Source organism: Glycine max, chromosome 13, assembly GCF_000004515.6.
Source record: "Glycine max cultivar Williams 82 chromosome 13, Glycine_max_v4.0, whole genome shotgun sequence".
NCBI lineage: Eukaryota > Viridiplantae > Streptophyta > Magnoliopsida > Fabales > Fabaceae > Glycine > Glycine max.
Window position 1 is genome coordinate 44,007,706 of NC_038249.2, and position 13,449 is coordinate 44,021,154.

The window sequence follows — 13,449 nt, forward strand, 5'->3', positions numbered from 1 at the left end:
GGGCAACACAATTGTTGAATAGAATGAACCTAAATATTAGTAAGTTACCATTGAACAAAAATGTTAGTAAGTTACTACTAGACTAAAACGTCAATAATTTTCCTTAGATCAAAATGTTAGTAATTTTTTTTATCAAAATGTTAGTACGTTTTCATTGGACAAAAATATTAGTATTTTTTTTTTACCAAAATGTCAATACGTTTCTATTAAATTAATTTGTTAAATCTCAAATTTCATTTCATTTAAAGGTAAAATTTCATTTAAAGGTAAAATATAATTTAATATTGTTCTTCAGCATAACATTACAATAAACACTTAAAAAACAAGAAAGCAAACTTAAGTTAAAAGAAACATAATAATAAACATAATTTTGATTAATATGTATAATTACTTTAACAAGCATTGTAACTCAAATGCAATCACAACAACATTAGTAACATGTTTTGAATTTGATTAATTATTTTTATTGTTGCTTACAAGTTATTTATGTTAGATGACATTTTTTTATGTTTAAAATATTTTTAGATGATGTTTAAATCTTAAAAGATAAATTAAATAAAAAAAGGAATTCTATTGTAGTTAAGTAATTTCACTCAATTCTTGTTCCAAGTTAAGTGTGTAAATAAAAAAATTGAATTAAATCAATTTTTTTTAAAAGAAAATAAAAAAATGAATATCCACGATACTATCAAAGTTATGGACATTTTATTTAGGACAACACCCTAAAAATAACGTTTTTTTAATATATTTATATAAAAATATATTTAAATATTTATTGACATATTTACTGACCTATATTAATTAAAATTTAAACTAAATAATTAATAGCATATCAAAAATTTAAAATCATATAAAAAATACTCATTTAAATGATAAGAGATGAATTTAATATTCATACAAGAGACGGGACACTTAATTAGTTAAAAGTAATTTATTGTTTACCTTTAAAAAGTTGGAATTTATATAATACATTAATAAAAATCAAAGTAAGTTAAAGTTAGAATGACGGGCTAGGATACAATGAGATTATTTGTAGATCTCATACATTGGGTTGGATTTTTATTAATGTAAGTACCTTTAACTTCTATATTTTCCTTTTCTCTCTTTTATTCGGTTGTTCATCTGACGTTTACTGTAGCATTCTACTCAAACTAGTTTATCCTCCAAACCCCCTTCTTCGAATTTTCACTTTTCCCACTTGACGCCTTTATTCATATTCTTTCATTCTTCTCCAAAACCCAAGGATTGAAAGCTCTCTCTGGATGGGTTGCAATCAATCCAAGATCGAGAACGAGGAAGCGGTGGCGCGATGCAAGGAGCGGAAGCGCTTCATGAAGGACTCCGTGTCCTCCCGCAACGCCTTCGCCGCCGCCCACTCCTCCTACGCCACCTGCCTCAAGAACACCGGCGCCGCCCTTGGCGACTTCGCCCATGGCGAGGTCCAAAACCCTCAATTACACTCAAACGACAACAACACCACCAGCAGCAGCTCCTCCTACGTGCCGGCCCCACAGCCCTTCGAGATTCCTCTCCCGCCGCCCCCTCTCCCCGATTTCTCCCCCGCCCAACCTCTCCAGCGTGCCGCCAGCATGCCCGAGATCAAGATCAACAATCCCGACTCCAGGCCCAGGCCCGAGCCCGTCACTACTATCATCGAAGAGGACGACGAAGAAGACAAGGAGTTAGAGAACGAAGGGTCTTTAAGGAAAAGAAGAAGCAACAGAGTTAATAGTAATAATAGAAGGGTGCCAGAAGAAGAACAACAACGACAGCCTCCTCCTCCTTCTTCCAAACAACCTGATCACGTGACACATCACCACCACCACTCCTCCATGGCGCCGGACACTCAGAGTGGTGCTTGGGAGTACTTCTTCCCTTCCATGGAGAACATTGCCGGGACCAGCCTCAATGCGGCCGAAGAAGATGCTGTCCATAAGGTGCACGAAATTGAGAGGAAGGTGTTTGAGGAAAAGCCCAGCAGGGTTGTCCTTGAGGAAGATGAGGCTGTCACGCCTGTCAGGAAGGTTCAGGTTCCTGAGCCTGAACCCGAGCCCAAACCCCAGCCCGATCCAGAGCCCGAGCCTCTGAATGTGCCGGAGGAAATGATGGAGACGCCGGTGTCGATGAAGATGAAGCAGACGCCGAGTTCTGTGGATGGGAAGAGGATTGTTGTGCAACGTTCTGTGAATCTGCTGCAGATATTTGCTAACCTTGATGATCATTTTCTCAAGGCTTCTGAGGCTGCTCATGAGGTTTCAAAGATGCTTGAGGCCACGAGATTGCACTATCACTCCAATTTTGCGGATAATAGAGGTACCTACCTATCTATTTCTACTTCTACATAGGGTACTTGTTTGAAGTAATGAGCTTTTTAACTTCTAGCTTTATGATCAATTGGTGGGAAAGGTGTGATGATGGTGATTACTTGATAGATTTCATTGTAAGAGTGTGGCAAGTTTGGGCAAGCTGCTCGTTTATTTTATCATGATGTATGTCTTTTGTGTTGTCATATTATGCAAATGGTTTTTTGTTCTTTTATTCTTCTTGCAGGACACATTGATCACTCTGCACGAGTCATGCGAGTTATTACATGGAACCGATCCTTTAAGGGAATACCTAATTTGGATGATGGGAAGGATGATTTTGACTCGGATGAGCATGAGACGCATGCCACCATCTTGGACAAGTTGTTAGCATGGGAGAAGAAACTCTACGATGAAGTTAAGGTAAGTTGACTAAGACAACTGTTATGTGATAGGAGTTTTACTTAAATTGTCTTCCTTTCCTATTTAAACCTTAACTATTTTCTTTCAAAGTCATGCTGCTCTGAGTATGACAATGTAAATATATATATTTTTTAAATATTTATATCTTTCTGTCTACTTATCCTTTTTTTACTGCCTTATCTTTGCTTAGTTCTGGGTTAAATATGAAGACGGACAGACACACATATTTCTTGTTCTAATTCTGAATTTGTCTGCATAATATTATTTTATAGGCTGGTGAACTAATGAAATTTGAGTACCAAAGAAAAGTTGCTGCACTTAATAAGCTGAAGAAAAGGGGCACGCACTCTGAAGCATTGGAGAAAGCAAAAGCAGTTGTCAGTCATTTGCATACAAGATACATTGTAGATATGCAATCCTTGGATTCAACAGTCTCCGAGATTAACCGATTACGTGATGAACAGTTGTATCCAAGACTTATTCAGCTTGTTGATGGGTGAGTAATATTGTAGAAGTTTTTCTTTTTCTTCAAGTAGTTATATTCATCCACCCCATTTTGGGGTGGAAAATAGGAGAGAGAGAGAGAGAGAGAGAGAGAGAGAGAGAGAGAGAGAGAGAGAGAGAGAGAGAGAAATTGAAAGAATTGATAGGTGATGTGCTGTAAAAATAAGAGAGATGGATAGAAAAATGGGGTGGAGATGAGATGGAACTCATGGAAGAGAATAATTATCCTTTTGTTTTTACAATTCAGATATTATAATTATAGATGGGTTGTCTTGTAACCTTGAAGAAGTTTTTCTTTTTCTTTTTGTTATTACGATTCACATATCTGGCATGCTACTTCTCAAGTCTTCATTAATGTTCCTGTTGGCACGCTTGTTTCTACTCAAATGAATGCTGAATGCAAGTTGCATGCTTCTTGCAGGGAAGTTCCCCCCAACCCCCCCTTAATCCAATTAGTAAATATTTATTTGTTTCAATGCAACAATAAATTTCTATTTTTAATAAGTAGTTTTATTGGTTGGATAATTGGTCACACTTTTTTTATGAAATGGATTGAATTTATATTAGTCCGCATACAGCAAACTAATATGATTAAATCTAATGTATGTATTTAATCAAATAAATACATTATGTCAGAACCTCACACATGACACATATAATATTGATGGACTTTTTATGGACTGCAGGATGGCCACTATGTGGAAAACCATGCTAGAGCACCATGTGAAGCAATCAGATACTGTGACATCGCTAAGAAATTTAGATATTTCCCAGTCTCCTAAGACAACTAGTGAACACCATTATGACCGAACATACCAGCTAGTTCTTGTTGTGCAACAGTGGCATTCACACTTTGAGAAGCTTGTCAACCATCAAAAGGGATACATAAAGGCGCTAAACACTTGGTTAAAATTAAACATCATCCCTATTGAAAGCAATTTAAAGGAAAAGGTTTCTTCGCCTCCAAGAGTTAGAAGTCCACCCATACAAGGCCTTCTCAATGCATGGAATGACCGTCTTGATAAACTTCCTGATGAGCTTGCTAGGACTGCTATAGGAAACTTTGTTAATGTGATAGAGACTATTTACCATCAGCAAGAAGAAGAAATAGCTTTGAAGAGGAAATGTGAGGATACACGAAAGGAGCTATCCCGCAAAACCAGGCAATTTGAAGATTGGTATAACAAGTATATGCAAAAGAAAATACCAGATGAATACAATCCAGACAGGGCAGAAGATGCTAATGCTCCTGATGAAGTTGTTACAGAGAGGCAGTTTGCAGTTGAACTAGTGAAGAAGAGATTGGAAGATGAGGAAGAAGCCTATGCAAGGCAATGCCTCCAAGTGAGGCAAAAAACTTTGGGAAGTCTCAAAAATCGCATGCCAGAGCTCTTTAGGGCTATGTCTGATTTTTCTCTTGAATGTTCCAGAATGTACAGTGAATTAAGGTCAATATCACAGCACCTAGGCCAGAGCTCATCATGAGCTGGGTTGCACTTATTTTGTTTTTTCGGGGTGGAGTATATTTTTCTTGGTTGTGTGATATGATATGATATGATACACACTTAAAATCTCTTGATTGGGGATTAGTCCTGAAGATTGCATTTGACAGTGTTAAATAAACAGTATTTGAATTTTCACATTATAGCAGAGAATGCAGTTGAATGGATTCATACCCTTTGATATAAACGTTCCGTGTTCCATGTTTTGTTCAGTTGTAACTAATGTAAATATCCTCAAACTGTTTCAACATGCTGCATGCTGGCTGATAGAAAAGGTGACTTAAATAATCATGCTTCTGGCAGGAAAAAAAATAATTAGTTTATGAAATCCAATTCTATAATACAGTGGCTTCATCTTGTAGCTCTTGATCAATATCAATCTCACGTCGTTTTTTATTATTATAATAAACAATTGTTGGTTTTGTGATTTGGTGCAGTTATATTATATGATGTTGTGGGTTCTAATCCTTTCACTAACAAATTAACAATCAATATTTGTCCATAAAAAAATATTATATTGTCACGAACTGTCCACAAATCATATTTAAATTAAAAATAAATGCACTAGCAAACAACGAAGATAATGCCTTATGGCATAAACTGCTTCTTTATAAGGTTCTGAATTTATTGTGTTTTCAAATGGAGAAGTGGAAAAGAAAGAAAAATATTGGATGAGAATTGACAAACATAAAAACTGAAATATTCCCACGTACTTATACGATCTACATTTTTCTATTCCAAGGGAAACGAAAGAAGCAGGGTATGAAGATGACCTCAACACTACCTCAGCTTCAATCTCTCTGGCTCCAAATCAGATTTGTTTACTACTAATGCCATCACTGACTTATGATTTCCTACATGAAGTAGTTACGGTTTTACTGTAATGAGATATGAATAAACGAAAAACTGACTAAAGAGAGATAGAAAACAAGTTATTAATTTCCAAACTCCAAAGACAAATATGATTGGGTGATTATTGATTAAGGAATAAGAGTGGTTTTATTTCCAACTTTAATCTTTAGGTACAAACTTGAATTGATGCAACAAGAAAAAAAAAAGTTGAAGCAATAACTACTCATAGAATGCACGTAGTGCAACCAAAAAATATGGATGCACTTAATAAACTTGATTTGTTGTTTTCCACTAATTTGATGTAGAAATAATTCAATATGATGTGAACCCAAGATTCTGCTAGTGCTGACAACCAGCTGGTAGACAAAGTGGTAGGAAAACAGAGGACACAGGCCTTGTTTCGATGACAAGGTAACCTCCTCACTCTAAGGTATACTAATGAAATTCTTCTCTGTGTTTCCATTTCCTTCAATGTTTATTTATACATGATTCATAGTTGTCTGATAGTGAAAATAGGAAAATCATACAGCAACAATATTATCCTAACAGAAATGCACTAGTAACTTCCTAACAGAATTGCTCTAACAGATTCTGTTATGGCCTATAGCTAGGTGCTGTAATCGTTCATGTAAGTGGGTCTTGTAGCATTCCTCTTGGGCCTCCCTTCGTGGGTTTCCTTGCTGCCATTTCTAGTGCTGGTTTCCTCACTGCCATTACTAGTGCTGGTGTTGCTTACACAAAGATAACATAGCATTTGTTTATTTACTGAGTTTGAGGCATTACCATGTGTTTGCAATTCCTGAACCCATTTTTTTGGCTCGAACAAATGTATCCTGAAATAGAAGATCAAAACAGACAAAAAGTTTTAAGATTCATTCAAGTGCATTAAAAGAAATGAAGCAATAACATAGATAAGGTTCCTAAGTATAGGTTACTAATGTAGTATTCAGTAATCATTCTTCAGGGTAAGGTAACAGACAAAATTCAAGAGAAAAGAGAACATATTGCAATGCAACCACATTCTTCTCCTGACAATTACTATGGCCTGAAGAGAAGGGAAGCATCCCAGAAATTTGTCCTACCTGCTGCTAAGGTTTAAAAGAATTAATGCCGAGCATGATTAGTCATGGTCATTAATTTATTTACTTGTTAAATTTGCTTGGAAAGAGAAGTTCCTTTCACAATTTACATTGTCTATCACTTCACAGTGCAGAATATTGATATTTCTTTCATCCCAATCTGATATTATGACTACAAGTTCTTTATCAGTTTTTGTAATCATTTCAAACAAAATTGCAATAATTAAGACCAAATGTTATTAGGCTTGCAATATCACAAGTTCCAGTGTATCCACTCCAGGTAGACCATAATACTTTCAAAATTAACAACCCGAATACTTACAACGCTTGAGATGTCATAGACAACAATTGCTGCTGCTGCACCACGGTAGTACATAGGAGCCAAACTATGATAACGTTCCTGTCCGGCTGTGTCCCATACATCGAACTTCACAGTTGCTTCAGATAATGACAATATTTGAGTGAAAAAAGCAGCTCCTATGGTTGGTTCCTGTGCGTAGATTAATGGTAAGATTCCTAAACTGTGCTGAGATACGAAGAAAGCAGCTTTCAAAATTCAATTAATGCGATAAAATGGAAGTAAACCTGGTTAGGAAAGAAATGGCCTTTTACAAATCTCAGTGCTATACTGGTCTTTCCAGTTCCCATGTCTCCAAGAAGTACCTACAAGAAGGAACATATTATATGAATCTGTGTCTGATCATAATGAGTAATGAAGATATTATTAGATGAAAATTAACCAAATACTATGTTGTATGGCTATAAGTAAAAATAGTGGATATGAAACAATGTGATATACAAACATGGCTATAAGTAGTGGATATGGCCAAATTTTTAAGATGGTATCAAGAGCCTATTCTAGCTTGTTGGACTTATCGAGTCACATGTTATATCGTATCATCCGCAAATGTCCGGTCCTTTACCTGAGAGGGTATTGGATATCTCACTTCGACCAGTAATATGAACAAAATAAAATATATAGTTAGGGACAATCCTTATCTGTTGAATTAGTTTTAGAGTTGAGTTAGTTCCAACTATGAGTATCAAATTGATATTTTGGTTAATTACAATAAAAAATCTTGCCGGCTAATCGATCATGCACTATATATTGATATACTTTTTCTGTTTCTATTTCATATTTAATTTAATAACGATCTATTCATATGATTGTTATTCTTCACATATTAATTATTCTTTCCTTTGTATATCTGACAAGTACGAAAATTTGATACTGCATGGACAATGCAATATATGTAATGGATTTTTATGTGAAATCAGAAAAGAAAAATGAAAAAAATTAACCACGAGGTGAGACATACCCACCAGCTTGGCTTGAATGATCTTATTCCCCGGCCTTGCCATACCGCTAGGTTGAAGAAAAAGAAACAAATTGTAGAAGTTGCAGAAAAAGAAAGAGAAGCTTATGACAAAAGAAGCTACTAGCTAAATTTCTCAGAGGAAACTTGGCTTAGAACAGGGCACTTGGGTAGTTGACTGGTAGTTTTTGTTTAGCGTTGACTGTTTGTTAGTTGAATACAACATAACTCACAATGTCCGCACCGCTTTGATATTCAATTTTGGTGCTGTTGTTATTATCCATTAAAAGGCATTCTCGTCAACTATATCGATTGTATCTGCAAATTTGATGCTTTATGTCTGAACACTGAACATAGAAGAACACTTCAAAATATATACATGATGCATCCTCCCAGTCCCTAATCTCCTAGTAGAACAAGAAGTGCCCCAAAATCAAATATTTTCTACAGATTAATTCAGCCATGTGTTCATTTTCAAAATGAGCTTGATTGACAGCAACTTGAACATAGTTTTGCTTGCGATGAATGCCAAATTAGTTACACGGTAAGAAAAAAATAGTAGCAACATATTCTAGAATGTCAAATAACAAATATAAAAATCGTAAATTTTATTAAATCCTGCCAAGAGTTGAACCTCGGTCATCTACCTGTAAATTTTACTAATAAATACATTAAATATATAAATAGGACTCTGCACGATTTAATAAAAAAAAAATGGGTTAAAAAGTAACTAATAATCATCATGTTAAAAAATACTAGTTAGCAATGCTGTTGTTATTGTTGTTAAGTTTAATTATACATCTTTTATTTTTATAATTTACTTAAGATTTTTTACATTTATTCTTATACTAGTGTTACTAGTTTATGTTTTACCCTCAGTCTCAAGTGTACGCGATACTAGTATCTTATAGGACAGGATGTTTTGCCATTTTATTGAAACAATTTATCTTTTAAAATTTGAATATTTTCTCTCTTCTTCTTTTTTATGTATATTTCACATGTAATTTTTACAACAAATCAATTTTTTTTCTCTAAGAAATCTTAAATTCTTTCTTATTTCTAAATTAATTTCAATATTTTTTAAAATAATTTATCAATAATTAAAAATAATCTTTCATGACAATTTGAATTATTCATTGTTAATTTAAAATATAATTTATATATTAAAAAATATTTATTTATTATAGATTTTAATCATATAAAAAAAATATGTACGTGCTTTGTAAAATACACACGTTTAAAATACTAGTTAATAATAATTCAAGAAAAGAAACTGAATTAGAAAATGTAACAAATTGTTATCAGTTGAGAAATGTTTTTTATCTGTATTATATCTAATATTTTTCTCTACATTCTTATTTTTCTTAGGAGTATTTGTATTATATGAATAGAAATTCTCTAAATGGATTTTATTTTTCTCTGAACTCAAAATATCTCCCAATCAAAAGAAGTTGGTTTTAAACAGGTAAAACATTGTGAAAAAAGCAAATCCACTTTAACTTGTACTTGAAGCATAAGAAAAATTGATGACTTAAGAATGAATTTGAATCTAGGAATGAGGAGAAAGACAAAAAACAAGGTAGAGACAGACAAAATAGGAAAGCGCACCACAATTTCCCAGGCAGAAACCACAACAAAAAAATGAATCATGTGTTGGATACCGTTATCTTCATAAACTGCAATATTATTGATTCACATTACACAGAGACACAGTGTAGTTAATTTAAAGAGAAACTAAAAGAACAATGCGATTCTCAAAAGCTTCCTTCTACACTCTTCTTCTCCGCAAACCTCATAACCATCACCATCAAAACTACGTCGTTTTATCGCGGCGTCGCGTAGTGACCTTGGCAGTGGGTGTGTTGATCTTGCTGAGTGCTCTCTACATTTTCTGGCCATCGGGTCCTGATCTGAAGATCGTGGGGCTGAAACTGAGGCGCATAAAGGTGCACCCTGTGCCGCCAATCACCATAGACATCTCCATGCTTCTCACGCTGAGGGTGCACAACGTTGACGTCTACTTCATGGACTTCGGAGCGGTTAACGTCGCCGTCGCCTACAGGGGGAAGATGCTGGGCCACGTGACGTCCAGGCGCATGCACGTGAGGGCCAGGGGGTCTTCCTACGTGGATGCTGACGTGGAATTTGCTGGCATCAGCGTGCTACCGGAGCTTGTGTTGCTGCTGGAGGACGTGGCCAGAGGTATCGTACCCTTTGATACCATTAGCCATGCTAAGGGCCAATTGGGCCTTCTCTTCTTTCACTTCCCCATCAAGGTACCTACTATCAACTATCAATAATCATGCATCTACTTCTTTTACCTCACAAAACTACATACAATTCTGCTACCTATGGATCATCTAAGTTGATATCAACTATAATTAACATGAAAATACTAATGATATTTATATATGGGAAATTATCCTTGAATATTCTTTGGGTATATACTATATATTTTGACAAAAATAAGAAGTGAGAAGAAATATGTGACAAATAAAATTGATGATATCATGTGAGGATAAAGAGAAGTGAGAGATTATATAAGTGAAGCCAAAGTGTTTATAATTTTTGAACTAAATATAAACACTCTTTATATATTTACACTATTTTTATATTCTTTTTCTTTACACTACAAGAAAAATCTAGTATAAATAAGGAATATAGAGACGGGATGTTTGTCGTCTCTGACAGAGACGGAAAGATAGAATTTTAGTGACTAAAGACGGAACCAAAAAATTGTATTACAGAGACGATATTTAGAGACGGACAGTCCGTCGCTGTTTCAATCGTCTCAAGATCCGTCTCTGAATTGGTTAGTTATTATCAGATACGTATTTTTGAGGCGTATGACGAAACCCGTCACTGTTTTATTCGTCTCAAGATCCGTCTCTGAATTGGTTAGTTATTATCAGAGACGTTTGTTGGAGACGTATGATGGAACCTACTCCAAGACCAAGTGTGTTAACTAGCTAATTAACTATAAATTAAGGTGGTTGGGGAGTTGAAAATCCAAACTGCTTAGCATGAAATACTTTGTTCGTAGAACTTTCACATTGCACCCTGAACAATTCATTTTCTTTGTTCCTCCTCCTAATACTTATTCCTTAGAATTTGCTGATGCTGGCCGTGTGTAATATGATAATATTAATATCCCACAGGCAAAACTATCGTGTGAGGTTGTGGTCAGTATAATAAACCAGACCATTGTTCGTCAACATTGTCTCCACGAGGTAAGCTTAATTACACTTACTGAGTGTGATACAATTTGTTGATAAACTTCTCTCATTTTTTTCCGTTTAATATGCTTATATACACACACATATATATATATATATATACTACACTGATTCTGTTTATGATTTCTCTTCAGTGACCACACAGGGTCTCCCGAAGAGTCCAAAGATGTATGCCCCCACTCTATGTGTATGCATCCATTCAAATTAATTTAGATGTGTGTAATTGGTAAATTTAAAAATAATATTAGGTAGGTGCATTGTGAAATAACCCCCACTGTAACTAATGTATAATATTAATATTATGGTTACCCTAAAAGATAAAGTACTGTTTAATTAATTAAAAGATCAGCAGCTGAAGCCCGACCGTATGTATTAAAGTTACATATATGTGGCCGAAGTAAAAATATTGATTATTATTGTAACAGTGGGTAGAGATCACTCGTAAATTATGCTTACATCCATATATGTAGCTACATTTTAATTTGTATTTCTTTTTCGCTTTTTGGACCGAATTTTAATCAAAACTTAAGGTTATTTCTTTCCATTACAATAACTGTGTTGGGTAAGGACTTATGATGGTGGGGGTCGAAGTACATAATGTCGCGACTTGAGAAAATAAAGGTGCGGAGGGAATTGAGTGGACCAACATGTTGATTGTTGGGTTACGCCCAGTAATGTTATTACTATCGTCAGTAAACTACTGGGACTATCAACTTGCTTAGTTAAGTAATATAGAATCGACATATTACATGAATAAAAAAAGCTTAAATAAGTTTTTTTTTATCTCTAATAAATAACTGAATTTTAAGTTAATTCTTCTAATAGATTTTTGTTTTGTATTAAATCTCTAATAAAATAATTATTTTATTTTTTTATCTTTGATATTTTATTTTAATCTTTGATAAATTAATAAAATTTATATTTATTTATTGATAAATTAACAAATTTTATTTTAATTCTGACTAATAACAAATGAATTTTTTTTATCAAAGAACAAATATAAAACTTGTTAATTTATCAAGAACTACAAAAATATCAAAGATAAAAAATAAAATTATTGTTTATATTAGGAACTCAAAAAAATTTTAAGAAAAAAAAAATACAAAACTGGCATATTTATTAAAAATCAAAACAAAATTAAGCCAAAAAAAAATTATCCTTAGAAATTGAAGCCAAACTGAAAAGTTCATAACATTCACACCTCAAAAATAAGTACATTTGATCCAATTTAAATAAACCTTTTCTAGTTAGTTGAGCTGAGATAGAAAAGAAATAAAAAAGACATAAAAGAAAATTAATAAAAATGAAAACAGGGAGACTAGACACGAGAAAACTATTAATTTGATTTTCAAGTATCATCCTATCCTAAACAGTGTTTAAAGTAATAAAATTATATAAACCGTCTCTAAGTATTGAATATCTATCAATTTAGTTTCTATGTTAATATATTTTACTAATGTCTAGGAGCTAATTTCAAGGAATTTTAACACTAAAAGGATTATTTTGTATAATTTCTAATATTCGAGGAACTACTTTATAATTTATTTATTTAGAGATGAAATTGATGGCGCCAACCAATTTTGATTTATCAAGATCTTCTAATGAACCAAAATAACTTTTTGGAAAAAAATAAACAAATTACAATTGAAACGAAGAGTAAGTAGAAAAATTACATTGTTTGAATGAATGAATAAAATAAACAAACAAAATAAAATATGCATAATAACAAAAGCATCTTATATTAATTTTAAAAAATGAATTTAACTTAAAAATAAAGATTTTTTTTACTAAATTACTTTTTCAAAACATAAATTGTTTATAATTTATTTATTTATTATGCTACAAAAAAAAATATTTAAATTTTAAGAAAAAATACCTTCCTCACTTTCCCCTTATTGAGGGGAGAATTTATTGGTCTGGATCCAAAAAACATTTCTCTTATCTTTTTTTTCTCAAACAAATAATAGAAAAAAAAACTTCATATTTTTATTCTATATCTTTTTTCTTGATTTCCTTTTAAACCGAGAAGAAGTAAGTGTACGATTAGTCACTTGTTCAAACTTAAAACTTTTTTTTAGAGGAACTTAAAAGTTGTTATTGTTACACACATATTACGTAAAAAAAATACAAAAGAAAAAGTTCTGCGAAATTTTAAGCATCCGTTAAATTCTATTTCAACAAAAAGAGACCAATTAATACATTAATATAAAAAAAAGCACTAATTAAACAACAAG

At 33.3% G+C, this 13,449-nt stretch overlaps 2 protein-coding genes and 1 pseudogene across 3 annotated transcripts; 2 read left to right on the forward strand and 1 right to left on the reverse strand.

Moving 5' to 3' along the window:
- Positions 1-1,099: 1,099 nt before the first annotated feature.
- On the forward strand, positions 1,100-4,875 carry LOC100791852 (protein ROLLING AND ERECT LEAF 2). The gene is made up of 4 exons (XM_003542053.5): positions 1,100-2,313; positions 2,551-2,726; positions 2,999-3,222; positions 3,917-4,875. The coding sequence occupies exons 1-4, from the start codon at positions 1,263-1,265 to the stop codon at positions 4,713-4,715; spliced, it is 2,250 nt and encodes a 749-aa protein (XP_003542101.1). The 5' UTR covers positions 1,100-1,262; the 3' UTR covers positions 4,716-4,875.
- A 1,142-nt stretch (positions 4,876-6,017) lies between these two features.
- On the reverse strand, positions 6,018-8,316 carry LOC100812588 (ras-related protein Rab5A-like; annotated as a pseudogene). Its single transcript, XR_001384327.3, has 4 exons — positions 7,987-8,316; positions 7,249-7,326; positions 6,986-7,153; positions 6,018-6,417 (listed from the first exon to the last, which is right to left on the reverse strand). The product of XR_001384327.3 is annotated as a ras-related protein Rab5A-like (transcript).
- Positions 8,317-9,569: 1,253 nt separating this feature from the next.
- Positions 9,570-11,823, forward strand: LOC100792375 (uncharacterized). Its single transcript, XM_006595073.4, has 3 exons — positions 9,570-10,255; positions 11,138-11,209; positions 11,350-11,823. Exons 1-3 carry the CDS (start codon positions 9,725-9,727, stop codon positions 11,350-11,352), a joined length of 606 nt encoding a protein of 201 aa, XP_006595136.1. The 5' UTR covers positions 9,570-9,724; the 3' UTR covers positions 11,353-11,823.
- The last annotated feature ends 1,626 nt before the right edge of the window (positions 11,824-13,449 follow it).